Source organism: Sorghum bicolor, chromosome 5, assembly GCF_000003195.3.
Source record: "Sorghum bicolor cultivar BTx623 chromosome 5, Sorghum_bicolor_NCBIv3, whole genome shotgun sequence".
Taxonomy (NCBI): domain Eukaryota; kingdom Viridiplantae; phylum Streptophyta; class Magnoliopsida; order Poales; family Poaceae; genus Sorghum; species Sorghum bicolor.
The window spans coordinates 50,703,415-50,728,383 of record NC_012874.2 but is presented as its reverse complement, the minus strand read 5'-3'; the positions used below and the strand labels follow the sequence as shown (position 1 = coordinate 50,728,383).

Here is a 24,969-nt window from a genome sequence, read left to right as displayed (position 1 = left end):
ATAATGTATAAACAGACTAATAGTAAAAATATGAAGAATACTGTACTCTATTATATTGTTTCTTTACCTCAAAGTTATTTGTGTATGAGAAATTTGTTATTAAAGTCTAACTTTCTGTATCGAGCCTAGAAAATAATAACAGTATATTCCAAACTATAATTCATTCTAGCTTTTCTAGATACATAACTTACATTATATATTTACACATAATGTATATTTAGGTGTATAAAAAAGGTTCAGTTTGAAATGAAATGGAGGGAGTACATCCCAAGCGCCGCAAATGAAGAACAGAGCTGTATATAGGATCATGTCCATGTAGGATCATGTCCATGTGACCATGTCCAATCAGCTCTCAAGTCGCATGTATGCATGCCTAACATTTTAAGAATGTTTCCCCGCCATGCACTAACTAACAATAATACGCTGTCCTGTCTGTCCATGCTTGCTCAGGATAGTTACACACTGCAAGCTGTATCTATCTAATTTAACAATTAATATAATATTGCACATCAGTATCAACAATCAAGTGGAATGCATGGCTAAGCGAGAAGCTCTCTGAAGCTACGTACCCTGCCAAGCAAGTCACCCACTGCAGCTGCAAACCTGTCCCAATCAGATGAGCATGAGCGTGAGAAGAACGCGGATCCATCGGAGGAACAAAACAAAACCAAATCGTATATATCTCCGGCCGGCAAGATCTTTGACTCGCGCGTAGCGTAGCATGCGAAAGCGACAGGCTCGCCTGCAGATCGTGCAGGGGCCTTCATCAATAATATAATTATAAATATCGCGCGCGTTGAATTCGAGCTTCATCAGGCAGCGCCGCCAATAATGCCGTCAATTGTGGATTATTTGTGGTGCTAATTGAATGACGATAAGGCCTCCTTCTGTCGCCACTAACTAGTGGATTAGGTTGTTGTGTGATGAACTGATGATGGCCATCAAACGATTGATGCTGCACTAAACTTACAAGTCAAGAAACCAACTGCTCCAAAGCTGTTCAATTTACCAGCTGGGGTCAGCTCAGCACCCGGCCGGCTCCGGTAAATTGCTGCAGTGGAGAAAGCGAGAGAGATATATATATCTTGTTTGCTATTTCCTTTGGAGCTTTTTTACCTTTGTGCCATTATAAAAGTTCAAAATAACTTGGGTATCATCCAAGTTTTGAAAAGCTCCTTAATATCTTTGTATAAAATTTTCTTTCTCCAAATGCCACTTCGGTCAATTTTGCCTGTAACAGCAGGTAACAACCAATAAAAAAGACCATTTTGCCCTTGGTTGTATCAAAATTTTCATTCTTTACTGAGGTGCCATTGTATTCATATGATTCAAAAAATCACCCTTTTCTCTATACCGTTATGACAAAATTCATGGCAACAACTTGTATGTGTGACTATGAAAAACTTAAATAATTATTGTGGTACAGAATTTGGTCAATGTGACCATCTTTTGTGTGCAAACTTGATTCTATACTCAAGCTGACTATGCACGTCATGATAAATTTGGACCTCATTTATGTCTGAATGTATTTAATTTAAATACTTATTGTGGTTGTCGCAATTATCGATTATTTTGGATGGATTTCAAATTTATTATTATAATTATTTAAGTTTTTCACAAGCACACATACAAGGTGTTGCCATGATTTTTGTCATAATGGTATAGAGAAAAAGGTGATTTTTTTAATCATAGGAATACAGTGGCACCTAAGTAAAGAATGAAAATTTTGATGCATTCTATAACCGAGGGCAAAAATTGTCTTTTTCGCTGGCCATTACCTGCTGTTACAGGCAAAATTGACCAAAGTGGCACTTGGGAAAAGAAAATTTCATACAAGGATACTGAGGAGCTGTTACACACACACACTATCTATACATATTTTATGAAAAAATTAATTTTATATTGTAGATATTTTTCTATAAATTTAATGATCAAAGTTAACGAAAATTAACTTAGGACAAAACCTATGTTTTGTGGCTTTTACCGTCCTTTTCCTATTTGGTTTTATTTTTATTGAAGTTTTCCATCAGTGAGAAACCTTTCGTTCCCTGAAAAAACGTGTGTGGTGCATAATAAAGACAACCGAGCTGAAAAATATGCACTGAATATAGGTCATCCAGATATCAACCGTACGTGTACATATATAGTGGGGATATGATAAAGACAAAAGATTCCAAGCCACCAAACATAAACTACAATTATCTAGATTCTTCCTTTGTCTAATTAATTTGTGACACTTGAGCAGAGATGAAGACAAAACCAGCTATATATAGATCTTCCGTTTCACGTCAGAATCAGATAAAGAAAGAAAACTAAGCAAGAGGTTTTTCTTGTAATCATGTCAGCATTTTTACCTTGAACCTCCGAACCGGCATGGTTGACGTAATATGCTGTATGCATAATTTATTAAGCAATAATGGCATCATTGTGATGACTGTACCTTGCACAAAGAAGCTTTCACCACATCAAAATAATAACTAGCTACTAGTAGCTATCTATCACGTCCAATGACGTGACTCGCTTGACTACTGAAGCCAATGAACTATTTACCATATGGAGCTGTTTTGTTCCCTCGCCAGATAATGTGTTGCCTCGCTGAGTCAGGATATACATGGAGCAGGCTTTTGTTTATTTAGATGTATTATTTGCCTAACCACCTTATAGTCGAGTTTTGCCTTGCTAGCCCGAGAGAGATGAATGGACTCTTTAGGCTACATGCGTCCATGCTAGTCAGATGAGGGTAGGCTAGGTCAGTCATGATGAGAAACCAAGGGAGTCACAATTACCAATCGTCCACCTAGTAACACAACTTTGTTGAAGTTCCCAAACATGAAAACCAAACTTTACATATGCACATATATGGGTACAAGTTACTGCAAAGAGTACCTAGCCACCGGTTTACTATGTGGACTTCCCAGTAGTAGCTAGTGCTAATTATTTGTCATTATTTTTTAATCTATATATTTATCGTTCTACTAAAAATAATTCTTAGAGATGGCTCAATCTCTACAACTAAAAAACGTCAAAAGCAATCGTCCACTCTCGGATCCCCTCGCTCCCGCACTCCCGTCGGCGCCGAAATACACAGGGACGCCGCACTCCCCTCGCCCCGTTTCCCCTCCCAACCGCAATCCTTTGACGCCAAACGCAATCCGCAAAGTTGCTGCCGCCGAGCACGCTCGTGGCAATTCCCCAAGGACTCCCCGGGGCGTCATCTCTCTCCAGGTTCTCCTCCCTCCGAGCACGTCCGCCGCCGCCCACCGCCAGCCCCGTCCCCATTCCCATCTTGTTCAACCCGGAAAGGAAACGGCACTCGAGCGAGCACCACCTGAGGCCCACCCAGCGTCCTCGCGAGTAAGACCAGCTCCGGCGCGGCGGGCCGGCGGCTGCCCTCTGCAGCACCGGTGTCACCGCGACCGTCGCTGCCTACTTCGCCACTCGCCACCTTGGCTGGCGACGACCACCCCCAGGACATCAGGTATTCCCTCCCCTTGGTCCTCCCTTCCTGCCCTTCCTGCTGTGCGAAGCCGTGCGCCCGAACCTAAACAATGCGCCCAAACCCTAACCTACCATTCTTAATCGGATTTGCACAATTTCAGATAAGAGGGAATGAGGAAAAGGGTCCCCTAAAAATTAGCATATCAGAATTAGCAAATGAGAACCCATACACTGAGATTCTAAATTATAATTCAATGCAATGCTCGGCGTGATTTGGCTATATCTGCCGAAATCCAGTATAGTTAAGGTTTCTGTCAAATTTGTACCACAGATGGTTGCATATGATAGCTTAGATGGGGAGGGAAGCTTGTGTAGTACTGAATGTGAGTGTTGGCCCATTAACAGTAGTCATGTCCAGGGAGAGATTTCTAAGCAATAAGGTTCAGAGTTTAAGAGTTTGAAGCAATGTGTAAGTTTAGGCTTCAAAATTTTAGATGATCTGCACTGATTCAAATGTTCGAGGAAAAAATACAGTCAACCATGGTGCTGCTCAGAACCAAATGTCTCACGGACCCATGAAGGGGGAAAATCATGAAACTGAAAAATATTTGGATTTGCAATCTGATATTTCAGAAATTTTGTATGCCACTTGATGTCTGGGTTTAGTAAGTCATAAAATATCTCTAATTTAATCTATGAAAGTAACAGCATAGTCACACTCAGCATCATCATGCTAGCTGCTGTTATTGTTCAGTTCATTTTAAAGTTTTGGTGAAATTCTCCATTATATGTTTTGTTCACAGGGCTTTTACATACTTCTTTGTTTGAGGCAGAATGATACACAGATGAACAAGCAGACATTTTTAAATGTGAAATGGACATGCAAGTTATTCTTAAGGCCAAATTTTCCTTTCGCAATCTCATTTCTCAAACTGAAACACAATTTTTCAAAAACATTTTGGCTGAACACATGGGGAACTATGTAATTATCTTGCAAAAATGTGCATGCATAAACTAGCTTTGCAGCTTTTGATATCAGCAAGGAACTGAACCCTGCACTTTGGACAAGTATCAGCAGGGGTAACCTTTTCCGTTTATATGGATGACCTTGCACATATGCATATGGACAATAGCATGATCCTTCACATTAAGCATTATGAGAGCAAAGAAAAAAAAACAGACCATGTAAAATAACAAAGGGGTCAATACCTTAACTGATGACCATTTTTAGTTTTGTATCTTTGTTTCCATAGGTGTCCTGGCTGAAGCTTTGTTATTATCTATCCAATTCCTCTTTTCTTTGTTATTATCCATCCTTTCTTTGCTTTGCCCAGTTGATGTGGACACCAGTTTATTTTCCTACATCGTCTCCTGCAGTTTTGACTTCTGATAGAATGACATTGTTACCTGTTGCAGCTCCTAGACCATTTCAGCATGAGGAACGAATGAGAACTGCACCAGTAGATCGACATTATTGTTCATTTTGATTTGTTTCAAGCGGCAGTAAGTGATGTTGAATCTCTCATTATTTGTTATGATTTGTTCTTGATTATGTTTTTTAACTTCGAGTCACATAAGCCTGATCGGTAATCAGGCATACAACTATTGCCTGCCCTGCAATAGTAAAGGAATAGATTCGATGCAATTTAATTTGGGTTGATGTTAAGACTAGCCCTTGTGATAATCAATTGGATAGTTTAGTGCAGTCTTTACAAATTATGCAGAGTTGCACGGTGTGGACAGTTTATTTAAGCGTACCTTCACAAATTTTGTAGAGGTAATAACTGAGTTTTTAATAATGTTTTGCTAATGTAATGACAACCAAATTAGAGCATCTCCAATAGTTTGCTAAAAAACATTTGCCAAATCTTGTGTGTTGGTAAGTTGCTAAAAGATTTGGCAAGTGAAATAATTTGTTATCTCTAACAGTTTGCCAATTGGACTTACCAAATTATGAAAAAAACAGACCCACCACTATAAACTACCAACTACCAGATCGATGGATGCATCCTACCCGCTACCAACGTCGCGAGGGCGCTATTGTCCGTGGCCCGTCTCCTGTTGCCGTCGCGCCGTCGTTGCTGCAGTACGCCGCACGGCGTCGTCGCCTGTGACCATCTCCACGATCTCCTCCTCCGCACGATCAGTAGCGATCGAGTCCTCCCTCTCCTTCACGGTGCAGCAGGTGCACATCTCCTTCCTCTCCAATCTTCATTAAATTGATCTAGGTTGTTTATATTTCTCAAAACTTGTCCATTAGGAATCATGCCTAGGAAGAGATCCCTTGCCCAAAGACAATTGGATGATTCATAATCCGATGATGATTGTTCTATAATATTATCGGCTGGTCAAATTCTACTAACTGCTAGCAAGAAAAAAGGACCACATGGTGGCTCTGTCAAAGGTCATAGAGTTATTTACCGTGATAGAGAAGGCGGCCATCATAGGATGTATCAAGATTATTTGGCTGAGAATCCAACATATGGTCCAGAATTATTCCGTAGAAGGTTCTTGCACTTTAATTTCAGATTAAATTGTCTTATGTGCTCAAATATTATTTCCGTTGCCAAACTTATTTTTTTTGGTTCAGGTACAGGATGTCTAGGGATCTTTTCTTACGCATAATGAACTCTGTTGAAGAACACGATGATTATTTTGTCCAAAAAAGGAATGCAGCCAATGTACTTGGCTTGAGTTGCTTCCAAAAAGTGACTGCCGCAATGCGTATGCTAAGTTATGGAATGGCTGCTGATACGACAGACGAGTACGTTCGCATTGCTGAAAGTACAGCGCTCGATAGCGTGCGTCACTTTGTTCGTGCAGTTGTTGAGGTGTTTGGAGATGAATACCTCAGACATCCCAATGAGGCAGACACAACACGTTTGCTTGCAATGGGTGAGAAAAAAGGATTTCCAGGAATGTTAGGGTCCATTGATTGTATGCATTGGGCGTGGAAGAATTGTCCATATGACAAACAGGGTCAGTACAAGGGCCATATGGATAAGCCCACTATCATTTTGGAGGCTGTAGCTTCTGAGGACCTTTGGATATGGCATGCTTTCTTTGGAATGCTCGGTTCTCATAATGACATCAATGTTCTTCATAGATCTCCTTTGTTTGACAACCTCGCGGAAGGTAGAGCTCCAGCAGTGAATTTTTCTGTTAATGGCCACGACTACAACATGGGTTATTATCTTTCAGATGGCATCTACCCCTCATGGGCTACTTTAATCCAGTCTATCAGTCGGCCTGTGGGTAACAAGAGGCAATATTTTGCCAAAGCGCAAGAAGCAGCAAGGAAGATGGTGGAGAGGGCTTTTGGCGTTCTTCAATCTAGGTTCGCCATTGTTCGTGGCGGGGCACGCTTTTGGGACATTGACACATTGGCATTAATCATGAGGGCTTGCGTTATCATGCATAACATGATAGTCGAAGATGAAGGATTCGTGGTCGATCATAACGAGCAATTTGAAAATCAAGGCGACAATGTGCATCCCCATCATGGCCGACCCATTCGCACACTCGATGAATATATTCAAGCGCATCAGCAGATTAGAAACAAAGAAACACATATACAGTTGAAGGAAGACCTGATCGAGCATCTTTGGAACCATCACCCAGATTTGTATTCATACAATATCTAAAAAATTCTGACTTGTCGAGTTTATTTTTGTGTCATTTGATGTAAACTCAGATTTGTATTCGTACCGTCATTTTATTTGTAATTGTACCCTGTTGCAATTTTATTTGGTTAAATAGTAACAGCACAAAGACCTGATCGGCAGGTTCCCAGGGCATCAGAATCATGCACGTCGCGATTACTGTCAGTTCCTGCCGGCGACAAGACAGCCCCATGCACGTAGCGATTCTCATGAACGTGCAACCAAATTTATTTTAAATCAAGTGCAACAAGGATTTGCATAGTGGAAACAAAAGGTTCTGCATATGATTAAACAAAGTTTTTGCCTAATGGAAACAAATATTGAGCTGATAAAAATATTCTAAATTGAATTTCCACGACGACGACTCACGATCTCTTTCTGCATCATCTCAAGCCATTGACGCTACATCGGGTTGAGAGAGTTCGTGTCGGCGAACATAATTTCTTTTTCCTGCTTCATCAAGTCGGCTTCAACTCGTTTGTCCTCCGCTTGAGCTCTTTTTTCCTCAGTTACTAGACGCTTCTTCTCTACCTCAAGTGCTTCCTTGTCTAGCTCTAGTGCCGTCAGGAACCTCTCCTGCTTTGCCTTCTCTTTTTCGTTGTCGGCCACCTCCTTCTTTGCCCACATCTTGTCGAGGGCCTCCAAGCAAGCTTCGCCACCTCCTCGCCTAAGATTTTCTTTAACCTTCTTTACCCCATCAGACCTTTTCCTTCCTCCGGTTTCTGCAGCAGCAGTAGCATCGGTGGCCTCTTTCTCATGGTCATTGTTGTCTTCCCTTGGCCTGGCGACTTTGGTGGAATTCTTTTTGGTCTTTTTTCCTGTGCCTGCTTGTTTCTCCAGCTCTAGAAGTTCAATCCTCTTGGCTTTCCACTTGTCCTCCTCCTTAAGTATGTTCCAACAAGACACCACACTGCACTTCTTCCCCTCCTTGGTTTCTACCCCCGAAAACATCTTGAGGGCACTTGCAATCTGCACAAGTAGTATGTCAATATATATAGCTGTCACAAAAAACATGAAGTTAAAAATTTAAGACATATTACCCTGTCTTGTATAGTTGTACCACTTTGATTTCTACGTTCAATCGCTTCATAACACGAACAAAATTTGTTCACTAGAGACTGAATTGTGAGCCATCTATGCAGAAGTGAACTATCTGTCCTTGGAGTTGTACCTTTATTGTGCTTCTCAAAGTAAGCATGAACCTTACCCCAAAACGAGGTACGATTTTGATTGGCCCCGTGGATGGGATCTTTGCTAGCAATCAACCATCCTTCACAAACAAGTTCATCTTCATCCACACTAAAATTTTTGGACCTCTTCGTTCCCTTGTTACCATGACTAGCAACAGCTTCCACCTCTGGACTACTCTGGGTTTCCTGTGCAGTCAGCGGAATTCCATTGTCGTCCAAACCAGAAACATGGGCAGCATCTCTATTCAAAAGAATCCCGGACAAGAAATCTTCTCCTTGATGATCCATCTCAATGAATCTAAAATAAGAGGGCACGGTATGCAATCATGTATATATATATGCAGTATGAGATCGAAGCCATATAGGAGATCGATGTATACAGGAGATCGATGTATACCAATCTAGACCGAAGCAATACCTGTAGATCCGATGGAGCACCTGGTCGGCAAGGTTGTTCACCACGTACGGCGGAGTTCGATGAATACCTACAGATCGTGATTTCCATCAGGATCCGATGGAGTTTTGTGCAGATCGTGATTTCCAGCATGAATACCTGGACGACGGGTCTTGTGCGGATTGCGATGACAGCAGGGATCCGAGGAAGATGGCGCGATGCGGTGACTTCGAAGGAAGAGGGCGCGATGACGGCGGCCGGAACTTTCACGTGTCTCGCGGGAACGGCAGCGAAGCGCGATGGCAAGCGCGTCCGCGCGGCGGATACCTACGCGTGCGGCTCAGATATTTGGCAAGCCAAACAATTTGGCAAGTGGGAATACCAAACTGTTGGAGCAAGTTTTTTGCCTCTTTTGCTAAAATTTTTAGGATGGCAAGTGTTTTAGCAAACTATTAGAGATGCTCTTAGGATATTACTCAATGCTTGTGACCGGAACTATCAACCTCATTCCTCATTTCCTTCCTAGAGTAGCCTCTCTGCTTAAAAGGGCCATAATAGTGTGTGGAGACATGAGCTGATGCCCTTAAAGCAATAACCAAGAACGAAAAGCTATGTTTTTGTGCCTGAAAATATTAAGATACTAATTCCTTCACTACCAGGCAAACTAAACATCCTACCTACACCTAGGTTTCAGTAATGCCAATATAGCTGAAAGCCTGAAATTGTGTGAAATATAGCTATGATTGTGAAATATAGCTGTGATTTCATTTATTTAATAGTTTGGGGAAAAACCGTACCGCAGAAAAGAAGAAAGACTGAATGTCTGTTTCCTTCCTACTGTTTTGCCAGATGAAGTATATGTTGGTGCGCTATTATTTTTTAAAGGTCCAAATATTATATGGTGAAAAAGAATTTTACTTAGTAGCATGATTCTTCAAACTGTATGCAATGGAGTCCGTTTAAATTTGTTGATGTAGCATTGTTCTATAGGATGCCCTGGCTATATATCCTTATTTTTGTGCCTTTGTGATTGCTGATGACAGAAGATGAGCACTCATATCTGAACTTTTATTTTCCTGTATAATGATTGGAACTGATTTTGTACCATGTTATTCTTTTTCTATAGTATGCTATGGAGTGTCATTTGTATTTGAGAAAACAATAATACCAGCATTATGGTGTATTCTCTGTTATGTTATAGTTATTTGTAGAGATAGTGAATGTAAACTGTAAAATAGAGAAGGGATCCCTAAAATATTACAGCATGCTCAGGTAAAACTCTATTTATGGAATGGTAGCATATGTGTGAAGTCATCCTGACATTATTTGAATTCGAATTTATAGCTGTTAGCATGCTCAGGTAAAACTCTATTTTAGTGGTGCTGCAGCTGTAGCAATGGGAAACCAAGCAGGCTAATCATATTTTTTTGTAATACCCGATTTTAAGGACAAAACTAGATATGCACCATATGTGAGTTTTAGAAGCCAAGTCTCACATATAGCTACAAATGAGGGTTAATATCAAAAGACAATGCATAAACATATAACGTACTTAGTATAAAAGAGATAAACTTTAATAGCAAACAGCGGATAGACAACTCCAACTTCGGGTATTAACTTCTCTCTACAGGATCCAACTGACTGGTTGATCACAAGCCTAACACTTCTCCTGAAGTATGGGGGAAATAGCAAGAGTGAGTCCATGTCGAACTCCACAAGTATAGCAACTAGATTGTATAGCTCCCACAATCTCATGATCAATGTGACATAAATAATGTAGAGCATTAAATAATAAATAATGAATATATATAACACACAAGAATCATCATCGTCGATGTAAGAATCCCCAAGGCCGCTCTTGACTGTGAGCACGGCTAGTATACCAGTTTTTAACACTCTGCAGAGGTTGTACTTCTTTACCCATGAGTCATGATTTACCCTTTCGCCCGAGGTGATCAGCCTCTTAACCCACTTCCAAGGAAGGTCGGCAGGGATCACTATGAAGCCTTTCAAAAGTTCGTCTAACATGTTAAGACCGCAAGGTTTCCTTCGCGAGCAGATATAGATACCCCCTTCCGAATGGCACAATGACGCGCAGCCTATACACATAGGGACAGGGGCTCGCACTATACCCGTGTCGGTTCAGCCCCTCTAGCGCCCTTTCGGGTAACCGCTAACAAGCTAGAAAGCTCTTCATACTGAGCTAAAGCCAGAGCCATTATAGCCCTCATGGTTGTACGAGTTGTCCCAGCTTTTGCCAAGGGATAAGTCCTTATGGAGGGTCAAGATCAATCTAGCAAATGCCAGAGTTCTTTCCACCTTTTATATTCAAGTTACTAGAAAGCTTATTTTATTGTTTATTGTCTATCCAAACATTCATGTTACAAGATCATGGATTATATTCAAGCACTAGCAAGAACTACCCAAATGCATAGCCAAAATAGGTAACAAGGAATTCAGGATAACAATCATCTATGATTTTGCTAAGGTCATCAAGGTGGACACATGCATATGATCAATATTGTATTAAAAGTGTGTAGGTAACAAGGATAGTCCCAAGTTATACTTGCCTCGATCAAAGCTCTCCTGAGCCTGCTGGTCTTCAAAGGCTTGGTCTTGCTCACCAACGTACGGCTCACCATCTAATCCCAATCAACAATCAACAACACGCAATCCAATGTAGACAATCATACACGAAGCAAACAAACTATAATTAGAACAATACACCAACCATACAAAATGAGTTAAAACTAATCTACGTATTACTATGAACACACAGACACGAAAAGCACTCTAATCGGAGCTAGGAACGATTACCGAGAGTATATATTATAAACGAGAAAGCCTACATGCATGATTTATTTTAATTAAGTAAAGCTACATAAAGTTCAATCACTTCAGATCAATCAGATTATACTTTAGCTTGAAAACTAAATTAAAACTATTAATATTTTATTTATAAACACTACTGTATATTTTATTAAGCAGGTTAAACTTATATCTTGGTAAATAAAAGAAATAAACATGTAAGTGGATTTGATGGAATTGCGTAAGACGTGTTGTTAAACCAACCAAATTAAAAATATATTTACGTTGGAATAGATCATGTTAATAACATTTATAACCTAGCGAAGTATAAAACCTATATTGCTTTTAATTGGAAACCTAATTGCATAAACATAAATTAAATTAATATTTAACTTAGTAAGATCATAAATATATGTGATACAGAGAACGTCACTACAAACTAACGCTAAGAGAGCGACTTTGAACAGAGGCAATATAGATATACGCGAACGTGAAAACAGACATTGAGAGCAAATGGAACACATGAAAAAGCTCACCGGCGATTGTAGATGACAGAAATTAACAACACTCGATAGCGATCATTGACGTCGAGTAACTAATCTTGAAGAATGTGGACAGCAGACGGGTCTGAAATTTCGGTTTACATGCAATAGCTTGCAGCACCCATGGACTCAACGGACGGCAACTCCAAATAATCCGATAGCACTCAGCAGCTCAGCGAACAGGTCCGTGCACCAGCAACGCACACAGCAGCAGCTTGAACTTTTTCAGGACAGCGGCAGCAACATAGCACGGCAGAGAAACTTGGAAGCTGCAGGTCGACGGTGCTGGCTAGCTGCTAGGGCAGATGCACGGTGGGGTGCTAGCTGATGCAAAAATAATGCGGTGGCTGGGATGTATATGATCGACTCAAGGAGTTGGAAGAGATTCAATATAACTAATTTAATACCTAGAGATTCCCAAACTAGGAACTCCCCATATAATAGTTTTTAGTATGCTTAAACCAAGGAGTTGATACATATATATATAAGAAGAAAAACTCTTCACATCGACATCAATTAGCAATATGGTACTAATTGATGTTGCAATCTCCATCTTTACTAATCGGCCTGATTAATTATTTAAGCCCACTAGTAAATAAATATATTGGCCTTTGAGATCATGGGCTGAGCGTTGAGGTAAAATGAAGGATTTATTATTTTCGGAATTATTTAATTTCATGAATAAAATAATTTCAGAAAAGTCTAGAATTATTATTTAAACTGTAAAAAAAAATATTCCGAAAGCTCTGAAAATTCGGAGAAAATTCTCAGAGACATTATGGAACATTAGGAACTCAATTAAAGTATTTGAAGCCCATGATAAGATTATTTTGGAGCATCTAAAAATTAGATTATGCTTACAGAAAAGTGAGAACGGAAGCTGAAAAAAATTCCCGAAAAGTTTGTAGAGACTGCTTGATGAATGAGAAACTAAAAGAAGCGATTTAGGTGACAAAGAAAAGATTTTAGGAAGCTCCTAATAAAAACTTGAGCTGAGCAACAAGGAATTTGATCGGAGATAAAGACAGAGATGTACTGGTTAACGCATTTTTAAAAAAAACTTTGTTCACTCTCAACATACAAAGGAGCAACAAACAAACATCACATAAAACATATGTACCAGCATGTATGCACAACAATGTTGCTAAACCCTATGATGAATTTTAATTTAAGGTAAATTTCATTTTACTATATTTTCATGAGCACAGAAATACAAAATAAATTATTTTAGCTCTATTTTCAAAGAAGCAAAATTTAGGGTGTTACAGTTTTGGCAATAGTACAACACATCCTCATTTAAGTTATTAGGAATATGTATTTTCCTTCCTTTCAAACTGATAGTTTTACATTGAACATATATTCATTATCCACTGCGCTCAATACTGTGATTTCGGCACATTATTGAAAGGATACATATCTTCCTAACTGCGCTCAATATCAAATTAGTTCATTGATATATGGCTCGGTAATAGCTGCATTACTTTCTCAGATGAGTGATTATTTAAAAAAACTATAATGTCTGCAAAGCATTTGTTATGCTGCAAATCATTTGTCTGCCATAATGACGTCATATATGTACCCGATAGAAATTATCATGGAGTGCACAGGGCTATATGTATAGTTGTTTAGAATTCGACAAAATTAGGCTAGCTCAACTGGGATGGGTAGCCTCTTCAAATGTAGATAGCATTCCAGTTAGGTTAAGAAAATTTCAAGTGTGATAATTTCAAGTGTGTGATTTTGGACATGATTCGGTTTTGCGATTTTCCTGCCTATTTTTTCATGCCGTGGTGGTGGTGGTGGTGGTGGGGAGGCGATGATTTGGTTGATGTGGTTCTAACTTTTTAGGTTGAAGTTTGATCTGTTTTAGGCTACAAGTACACATGGATAGTGGAGGACACTTGCTATGGCTATGAGACGATGGACGCCATCAAGAAGGGGGTCCTGCTGTCCTGCATCCAATCCTATAGGAAATGTTAAGTTGCCCTTCTTCATGTACTTCAAGGTTAGCACTTTAGATTTTTTCCCAATGTTCTAGACTGTGATTTTGGCACATTATTAAAAGTTTATGACGATGTGTTCCAACGGAGCGAGAGAATGGTTAGAATCTTCTTGTCGTGAATGTAGTCTGCTAATGAATTAAGGAGTATTTTGCCTCGCATGTTAAGGTGGTTGATGGTCTTAGTTCAACAAGTGGCCATCCATGTTTTGTTGGGCATAAGCATAAACTTGTAGACCAGCAACCCATGCTTAACTGTTTCTGAATCCACTATGTAGTACCAGATAAGCTTGATGAGGTTCAGGTGTTGAGGAATATCAAATAATTGGACTTCAGCCAAGCACTGCTTATGCATTTGAAATTAGATTTTTAAATAATAAAAAAACATGAAATGTTACTATTTTTGCCACTGCATTAGTTATTAGCCGTTACCCTCTCAACTTCAAAGTTCAGACCTACTGCTTTTCTTAGGCAGTATAGTACTTCTCAGCTTTATGCATGGTAATAACTAATAACTAATGCACTTATATTTGGGAATGTCTTCTGTAACTAAAGACAACTACATATTTCTATGGCGCAATTAATTACTCCTACAACTCTAACTACCCTCCTCCATCAGACCTTTTGGTTAAGGTTGTGGGATGTACATAAGGACATTTGACTCTACATTATACCTGTAGGTTACAGCAGCCTATGTTTTTAGCACAAGTGGGTTTGGAAAGTGTTACTTACTTTGCTAGATTATGAAATAAAAATTTGATATTGACTGTACATTTAAAATTTGTTTCTGGATGTGTACCCTGAGATGATAGTTTGTTCGTTCTTGTGATTTTTTTTTTGTTCATGAGATATTGTTTATACTCGTAGCAAGCAGAGAGACACCATAGATCACTGAAGCCCATTATCTATGTGTGCTTATAGGAAAATGTGGTTTGCAATGGTTTCCTGTTGTATCTGTTAGTTTCAGACCCAGCCACAGAACTGCAGAAAAAAGGCCACACCATGTCATTAACAACACTCAACCTATTTTAGTGATAAGGCGAAAAACTCCACACCATTGCATTACCATGTCTGATGCTTCATACCTATGTAACAAACTAATAACCACCAATTTTTATAGGACTAATGTCTTTGTTTTCTTTGTTGGTCATATTTGTGAAACAGGTAGGACGACTGCTAATTTAGTTGACAAAGATGTTTATTAAATAATAAGCTTGGTAAGCTTTTCTTGTACAAAACATAATCACATATTATTTTAGCTTGTGCCCAATGTTTATTATATAGCTTGTTTAGTTAGAGAGTTTGTAGATTTCCTCATTTCCCTTTCACTTAATTGACTAGAACATGTTTGAAAACTCAGTCAGGTCTACACATAGCTAAATTCTTATTTTTGGCTTGTCAGTTACTATTTATATATTTGAACCTGTAGGTTTCTACAATGAAAAACAATCGTTCTCGTGCACCATTGGGAGACAAGACTAACACCTCCAGACAAGGTAATATATTACACTGTATATGTGCGCTATTTATCTGTTGAGCTTATATTATTTGAAAATGAACTGCAGTTGATGATAAGGAATGTAAGAGAGAAAGGGATAGAGCTCGATGGCATGCAATGTCTCTAGAAAAGAAGACTGCAATTAATAAAAGGCGTCGTGAATCCTATCATCAAAAAAAGCAACAACATGTTACTGGATCTACCGATTGTAATGAATCTAACATATTGAGTTCTCTATGCATGTTCATTTCACATGTATGTGTATTTCTCATGTATGTGTAATGTGCAACTATTTTGTAGATGACGATGCTGCATCAAATAATGAAAACATTGAGCCTGTTGAAACACACGATTGGCTACACAGGAATGATTCCTATCAAGCCTATACTCTTGTTGATGAGAACATGTCCACCATGTTATCATGTAATTGTTAAAGATGCTGAAATATTTTGGGTCTTTCATAATCATAATGTTGTATGACTCAATAAAGCTAACGGTTGAATTTATATTATTACATTGATAGATGAACGGGAAATGGAGACTAAAAGGAAGGGGAAGGAGGGCACTACTGGAGTCACTAATACCTCTACTCCTTTTGTTGATAAAACTTGTGTGAAAAGTACATCATGAAGTACTTACTTTAGTGAGAGGTACAAAAATATGACGCCTGAACAAAGAGAAACAAGACGTGAGCGTCAAAGGTTGTATAATAGTAATCCCAACCGTAAGAAGGCACTGAGAAAATCTGACAACAAATATAAGGAGATGTGGAAGCAAACCCTACACTCGGAGTCTATTGCCATGGAGAACCCGTTGCATATCCCAGAGTCTGGTTTAACACCAAGTCATATTTCTATACCTAATGAGGAGATCGGTGATGACAGATTTCATGATATACTGCCTACACATAAAGCACATGTTCCATCTCGACAAAGGCATGCATTGTTAACCTGTTGTAACACAAAGTTTGAACGTCAAATCAGGAAGAACACAAAGGAATCTAACAATGATGGTGACTACATGGTAGAAGATCGAGTGGATGTTAACACACCCTTGCCTCAATCACTTGTGACCAACAATGGTAATGTTGGTGCATCATCATCCCATTAAGTTGATCTACAAACCATATTATACCTAATTGATCTATGGTCATTCTATGAATAACAGAAACAATAGTGCCCAACATTCAGGTTACATCTGTTACATCGACGGCACCACTATTTAATGATTGTGAATGCATGTCAAAAGAATGCCTAAATGATAACACACCCTTGCCACAATCAGTCCTCACCAACAACGGTAAATACTGGTACCTCATGATCCCACTTAGGCAACATATACTATCATATTATACCTAACTCAACCATTGTCATCACATGATTATCAGCAAGGGCAAGACCTTGCCTTCATCCTACATCAGCCGCACCAACGACACCAGTATTTGATGACAACGGTAATTTACACTATTTTCTAACATTCCACTAATTATTTGAACTCCTTTTTACCCATAGTTCTACTAATGCAAGTATATTTGATGGTCCTAGATGATGATGGGGGATATATATTTGAAGAGGATGAGGAAGAGGATGAGGGATACCTATTTGCTGGGCAAGGTATTTTTGCAAAATACTGAATGCAAATCAAATTTTCTACCACTTTATCTAAACTATTTTGACTTGAATGTCATTTCAGATGAGGAAGGTGGTGAAGATGTTCGCAACAATGACCTTGAGGAAGATACCATTTCTGTCCTAGAAGTACCTGACCAATATGAAAAGGTGTATAGTAACATGCCTACAGATACCCATATGCTAAAACCTGTCGCAAATTGCAAGCACTGCAATGCGAAAAGGTTTGAGCATGAACCACTTGGGTTCTGTTGTCGTGATGGAAAGATCAAGCTCAATGAACTGAACGTACCTGATGAGCTTATGAGGCTTTGGTCAAGTAACGATGCAAATGCTAGACACTTCCGTGACAACATTAGGTTTTTCAATGGCCATTTCTCTTTCACTTCTCTATATTGTCACCTTGATAGAGCTACTGCAAGCATGAAAAACAGTGGCATATACACCTTCCGTGCACACGGCCAGATCTATCACAACATAAGGTCATTTGGTAGAGAAGATGGTATAGAGCAAAGACATCTTGAGCTTTACTTCTACGATGACGATCCAAGCCTTGAGCACCGCTACCGACAATGTCGTGAAGAGTAGTGCCAAAAGGACAAGGAAGTTATTGAGAGACCGGTGGCCATCCTTCGTGACAACCCATACTCACAACAACTTAGGAGTATGGGTCAGGCCGAACACCTCGAGGACTACCATGTCACACTAAACCTTGACCAAAAGCTAGACCAGAGAACATAGAATGTGCCGTTGGCTTCAGAGGTGGCTGCTATTTGGATCGAAGGAAGCGAGCTCCTTGGTCAGTTCCAAAATAGTGTTGTTTTACATGGGAAAGATAGAAGCATAAATGGCATCCGCTCATATCATGGATGCTATGATGCTCTTTCATACCCTCTATTCTTCCCAAGGGGTGAGCTTGGTTGGCATATGGATATTCCAAAAAAAGGAGTTAGTATGGATGAAGTCATCACGTATTGTGCCCTACTGAAGGCTCATAGTGGGTCAGAAGAAGAAACAGGTTTGTTAGTCTTCTTATTTAATACTTTAAATATAGCTCAATGTTTATTCACAAACAACTCTTATGGTTATTCTTTTTGTAGATTCCCTTGGGAGACTATGTGTATCTGTTCGTGACTACTACTGCTACAAATTTCAGATGCGGCCAGGGATATTTAATCCTATACTTTATGGCATGCGTCTTTTTCAACAGTTTGCGGTTGACACATACATTAAGATTGAGAGTTCTCGGTTAGATTATATATGCAACCATCAAGATGATATTAGGGCTGACCTCTACCAAGTATTGGTTGATAGTCTAGATGCCGGTGAGGGTAGAGCAGAAGCTATTAGAAAGAGGACGTGACATGAGACGTCGGTACATGGATGCCATGGCTTTGGTACGGAGGTTTGGTAAACCAGACATATTCCTCACTATGACATGTAACCCAAACTGGGATGAAATCAAACGTGAACTCTACCCTAGCCAAACACCACGGGATCGTCCAGATCTCATTGTCCGAGTCTTTAAAGCAAAACTAGAAGAGCTAAAGGATAGGCTACTAAAAAAGGACATACTTGGAAAAGTCAAGGCGCATGTGTATGTCGTGGAGTTCCAAAAGAGGGGTCTGCCACATGCACATTTTTTGCTAATTATGGAGAGAAAGTATAAGATCACGTGCCCTGAGCAGTATGATCTCCTCATCTCAGCTGAGCTACCAAACAAGAAGAAGTATCCAGACTTGTATAAGATGGTTACCAAGCACATGATGCATGTCCCATGTGGAACACTTAATCGCAATTGTCCATGCACAAAGGGTCGTGATACTTGCAAGAACCGTTACCCTCGACCTTTCTGTGATGCCATAGTACATGGCAAGGATTCATACCCGGTATATAGACGACGCGAAGATGGGCAAAAAGAAAAGGTTTGTGGACACGAGCTTGATAATAGATGGGTTGTTCCTTACAACCCATATCTCCTTCGTCTGTTCAACTGTCACATCAATGTTGAGGCATGTGGGAGCATCAAGGCAGTCAAGTATTTATTTAAGTACATTTACAAGGGTCATGACCGGGCATCTGTGGCTATGAGAGAGGCTGACAAGGGGGAAAATGAAGGGAACGTTGATGAAATCAAACAATATAGAGATGCTAGATGGGTAACTCCTCCAGAAGCATTATGGAGGATATATGGTTTTGATTTGAGTGATAGGAACCCTTCTATATTGTCCTTACAACTCCATCTTCCAGACATGCACATGGTGTCATTTCACCGCTGTGAGGGGGTTCGACGAGTGCTTGATCGTCCAGGTGTTGAAAAGTCGATGCTTACAGCATACTTCAACAAGAACATGACAGATGAAACAGCAAGAGGTGTATTGTACCGAGACTTCCCCGAGTTCTATACGTGGAATTTGATGGCCAAAGAATGGATTAGAAGGAAACAAAAGAAACTACGACAGATTGGAAGAATTGTGGCTGCCAATCCAGCTGAGGGGGAGCGTTACTATCTTAGGGTTCTCCTAAACCATGTGGCGGGTGCAACCTCTTTTGAGTGTCTAAGGACCGTGGACGACAAACTCCTACCAACCTTTCGTGAAGCTGCAGAAAGAAGTGGCCTAATCGAAGAGGATAACACGCTGAATGAGAGTCTCGCTGAGGCAACCGAGTGGATGATGCCATATGCGTTGCGAAGGCTCTTTGCAACAATATTGGTATTTTGTGAGCCCAGTGATGTGTTTGGACTGTGGGAGAAACACAAGGAGGCAATGTCGGAGGACTACAAGCGCAATAATCAATCCACCTTCATGGTGGAGCAGATGGTCCTGATAGATATTTGAAAATTGCTACAATCAATGCAAAAGGATATAAAGTTGTACCCACTTCCTGATATTGACGACACATATGATGCCTGTCATGATATTCCTAGAGTGATTTTTGAGGACGCTAGCATTGAAGCTAACAAGGATGATGTGGCTCTGTTAGACACCCTTAACGAGGAGCAACGAGCTGCATATGATGAGATTATGTCCTCGGTTGATACCGAGGATGGGGGTCTATTCTTTGTGGATGGTCCTGGTGGCACCGGAAAGACTTATTTGTACAGAGCACTTCTCGCTACTATACGTAGTCAGAAAAAAATTGCTGTGGCGACAGCTACTTCTGGTGTCGCAGCCTCAATAATGCCCGGTGGTAGAACTGCACACTCGCGCTTCAAGATTCCCCTCACCATTGATAATGGGGCATGTTGCACCTTCACGAAACAGAGTGGTACTGCCAAGTTGCTTCGAGCATCATCTCTCATTATTTGGGACGAGGCTAGCATGACAAAGAGGCAGTCCGTCGAGGCGCTAGACAATAGTCTTCGTGATATAATGGACCGACCAGAGTTGCCGTTCGGAGGGAAGACCATGGTGTTCGGTGGAGATTTTAGACAGGTTCTTCCCGTTGTTCGGAGAGGGTCAAGGGCTCAGGTGGTTGGTGCCTCGCTGCGTATGTCGTACCTTTGGGATTTCATGCGACATATAAAACTGGTGCGCAACATGAGGGCAAAGAGCGACCTGTGGTTTGCAGAATACTTGTTGCGCGTTGGTGGAGGTTCGGAGGAGGCGACTGTTGATGATGAAATTTGTCTTCCTCATGAAATATGCATACCACACACCGGAAAAGATAGTGATCTTGATACTCTAATTGATTGCATATTCCCTAGCCTCAATGCAAATATGTCAAGCAAAGAATATATCACCTCTCGAGCGATATTATCTACACGAAACGACTGGGTTGATATGATTAATATGAAGATGATAGGTCGTTTCTATGGGAATGAAATGGTGTACCATAGCTTTGACCGTGCAGTGGATGATCCACACAACTACTACCCTGAGGAATTCCTTAACACTTTGACACCCAATGGGCTACCTCCACATGTGTTGAAGCTAAAGATTGGTTGTCGGGTCATACTGCTTAGGAACATTGACCCTGCGAATGGACTTTGTAATGGTACCAGGCTTATCATAAGGGGGTTCCAAAAGAATACTATAGATGCAGAAATTGTGTTGGGACAACATGTTGGAAAAAGAGTTTTTTTACCTCGCATACCCTTATGCCCGTCGGACGATGAGATGTTCCCTTTTCAGTTTAAGCGAAAGCAGTTCCCTATTCGGCTCAGCTTCGCCATGACCGTTAACAAGGCACAGGGGCAAACTATCCCTAATGTTGGGGTATACTTGCCAGAACCAGTGTTCTCGCACGGCCAATTGTATGTGGCGCTATCAAGAGCTACGGCAAGATCGAGCATTAGGGTCCTAGCTATGTCGTCTGCTGAGAAGGATGTGAAAAAAGGAAATAAAAAGATCAAAACATAAAATGTTACATACACAAAAAATATCGTCTACAAAGAGATGTTAACTCCATAACTAAGGTAACGTCCCGCGTTTATTACATTTATTTAGTATTTTATTTTCTAAATTTCAATTCTAAGAGAAAATGATGGTGGCAGGATGTTAAGGCAAGGCAGGATAAAGAGGCGCTGCTTGGAGAGATATGCCGACTGAAGAGAACTGAAATATCAAACTCACGGAGCGAACAACTTTTGGCCATAATAGACACTAGCAAATATGTCTGTGCTTACGGTCACGAGCGGCGAGCCTAGGCAGCCTAGCGGCCGTGTGGCCTATGTCTTATGCATAGGATGATCAAGGACTACGAAATAAATTTGTGATCGACCTATTAGCGTATAATTGAAATCCACGGTGTTGTACAATTTCTTTACCGTACGAGAATATCTTAGCCGCATCACAGGCATAAGACAATGAAAGAGATAGTTGTGGAGGACTTATCTATCATGCACTTTTATTTGAATGTAGAGAAACGTTATGTTGCTAAGCCAAGTGTTTGTCTTCATTTTGACCCACTATTTTTTTATACTCTTACTGTGTTGAATTGTATTGAAAATTTTAAGATTCCCGTAGCAACGCACAGGCATTTACCTAGTCAGAAAAAACATATCAAAAATAGTTTCTCAGACAAATCAACTTCTAGAAATCAATTTGTAGAGACAGTATTTCCAAGCGTCTCTAGAATGTCCTCTACGAGGAAGTTAGAATGCATAACTCCTTCTAGAAATATGAATTTCTAGATATAGTTGAAGTGGAAGAATCCTTAGAGGCTGTTGCAAACTTTGTCGGCTTCTAGAAATTAGTTTTCAAAGGTGGCTAGCAATATGGTTCAAATAGGTGCAACAACACCAAAAAATTATAACTTTTGAAGTTTATATTATTAAAAGTTAAATTTGATATTTGACTAAGATATTTTTATTTGAAATCATTTAGGGTCCAAATTTTATGTTTCAAATTCTTAGATTTTAAAATTCAAGTTTTAGAATTTTTCAAAAGATCTTGAATGGAGAGACAAACTAAACAAAGTTATAGTACTCGACAAGATCTATAAGTTTTCAGTTTGAACTTTTTCTTTTGAAATAGTTTAGGAGCTCAAATATTCATTGCAATACTTGCTAAAGTAAATACAAAAAGGACAATATCATTCAATTGGTCACAAATAAGTTTGTGGTGGAGTTGTAAGGAAAGAACTCATGGGGCATGAGATTCTGAGTTTGATTCTCGGACCACATGTGTACGAAAATCGCGTGACGTGACTTGTGAAAACAAATTTCTAATTAAGTTTTTTAATTACTTGATTTATGAATTCTATAAAAAACATTTTTTTAGAGATAGACCACCTTACATACTACCCCTTGAAATCGATTTCTAGCTAGATTGGTCCGTCCCTAAAAATCGATGATTTCTATAGACTGGGAGATAGAAGCCAATGAGCCAGCCATTCTGAAAATGGATTTGGGCTACTATTTTTTTCTTTATTATGGTATTGCTTCAAATACAAGAGTTGAACTAGCTAGATAGCTATGAGAGCAAGTTACTCTTGAGTGTCAAATCCTATGTTAAGTGTTGGGCAGAAGTTGTCTAGGCATGTGTCATCTGATTATTCCTTCAGTTGTCTACTAGAAAGTTGGAGGAAGCTTATAAGTTCTTGGCTAAATGGAGTTGACAAAACGATAAAACACCAAACTTTGATGGGAGTTTGTGTGCTCTATATATGCTGGTCTTTATGGCTATGTCGGAATGACATTGTGTTTGATAAATAAAAGGTACTATCTTTTATATTATGCAGGTTTTATTTAAGGCTACATATTGCAGAATCGATCAAAAAGTTGTGCGAAATGCTTGCCGTGCTTTGGAGATCACCACAACGGAGATTTTTTGCTGGACAAGAGTGGAGGTTTACACATACGTTATGTTAAAGCTGTTGGGACTCATTTTGCGCTTTTGTTCGTTGAACTGAGCTTGCTTTGCTGCAAGAACAGCAATTGTAATAAGGAACGACTAAAGCATCACCCTGATGTGGAGGCTAGCTGGAATACGACATCTATTCCATTATCTAAAAAATGTTGTGTTGCTGTCTTGGTTCAGTTAAGCAAGCAACACTGGAAAGTTGAATTAGCACTGCTTTTTCAGTAGTTAATAAGAACATGGAGAGGAAGATTAGACGTGATAAAATCAAATTTTGCCAGTGTCTCTAATACTGGACAATAATGCTGCTGTACGACAACGTCCAAGTTGCATGGCCAGATGTAGTATGTGTAGACAAATTGTTAGCTTCGGGAAGCCAATGATGCACGTTGGACTTGACCGATGAGTCTCTAGAGCCCGAAGACAAAATGTTTCACCAATATTAGAAGACTGCAGACGAAATCGGCGAGAAGAGAAAAATGAGATCCTTAGTTATTGTCTTCCTTCTCTTTTCCACTGGAATTAAGAAATGGTATTGCTACATGATGCATGCATTCACATGGAATGATTAAGAATAAAATAAGTAGGAGTACATTCTAACATAGTGCAAATGCGCCTTCGATTTCAGCCCATATATTGGGCCTCAGTGGTTAAATACATACCCTGATCCTGCTGGATCATTCGTGTTGGTTATCAGAGCCGGCACTGAATTAAAGAGGCATGGATATCAGAGCCGGTACTAAAAAAAGGGGCTAGCAGGGAAGTTCTGATCACGAGGGGAGAGGCAACATTTCTCCGAGAGCAAAAAGAATTAGACATTTAGGAAAGCCAGTCTTCCACAAATGTTGCACTTGGGAAAGAATTGCATTTAGGGAAAAGAGACTTTACTGAGTGCCTTCGGATGTCTGCCACTCAGTAAAGAGTGGCGTAGACCCTCTTTTCCGAGTGCAACACTCGGAGAAGAGTGACACTTGGCAAACAAAAATATTACTTGACGGTCCACCATGCCCATGCCATCACAACTAAAAATAAAAAAATTCTTCCCCAATTGTCTTTTCTGGCTCTCAGGAAAGAGGCCCTTAGGCCCTTTCCTGAGTGGCAGTATATGGTTCTCAAGAAAAAGGTTCGCTACCCCGAATGCCCACACTCGGGAAAGGGCCTCTTTCCCCAGGGCGCGGAAGGCACTCGGGGAAGAATTTTTTTTGTTTTTTTGCCCTATTTTTTGTGAGGCATTCCCACATTATTTAAAACTTTTTATTCAAATTTGGGACAATTTTGACTTTTTTATATATTTTGTTATTTTTTGTTTAGTTGAATTTTTTGCATACTTCAAATTTGAACTGCAGGTGTATGAAATAATGACACTTTTGAATCAAAAAATGATATTCATGATATTTGGATGGTATTTCTCTGCAGTGGTACAAGGCTGCAAGCAGAATGATATGCTGAAATAATTTCGCCGGCATCGCACCACTCGACCATCGCCGTGAGTCTTTTGAGTCGTT

At 39.8% G+C, this 24,969-nt stretch overlaps 4 protein-coding genes across 4 annotated transcripts; 3 read left to right on the top strand and 1 right to left on the bottom strand.

Annotated features, from left to right (window-relative positions):
- On the top strand, window positions 6,159–7,301 carry LOC110435946. The gene is made up of 2 exons (XM_021462059.1): window positions 6,159–6,926; window positions 7,224–7,301. The coding sequence occupies exons 1-2, from the start codon at window positions 6,159–6,161 to the stop codon at window positions 7,299–7,301; spliced, it is 846 nt and encodes a 281-aa protein (XP_021317734.1).
- LOC8068718 (glutathione S-transferase T3) lies at window positions 7,503–8,578 on the bottom strand. Its single transcript, XM_002449454.2, has 2 exons — window positions 8,141–8,578; window positions 7,503–8,069 (listed from the first exon to the last, which is right to left on the bottom strand). Exons 1-2 carry the CDS (start codon window positions 8,576–8,578, stop codon window positions 7,503–7,505), a joined length of 1,005 nt encoding a protein of 334 aa, XP_002449499.2.
- Window positions 18,479–19,999, top strand: LOC110435945. The gene has a single exon (XM_021462058.1). The coding sequence runs from the start codon at window positions 18,479–18,481 to the stop codon at window positions 19,997–19,999; it is 1,521 nt and encodes a 506-aa protein (XP_021317733.1).
- LOC8075793 (ATP-dependent DNA helicase PIF1) lies at window positions 20,015–21,523 on the top strand. Its single transcript, XM_021462057.1, has one exon. The coding sequence runs from the start codon at window positions 20,015–20,017 to the stop codon at window positions 21,521–21,523; it is 1,509 nt and encodes a 502-aa protein (XP_021317732.1).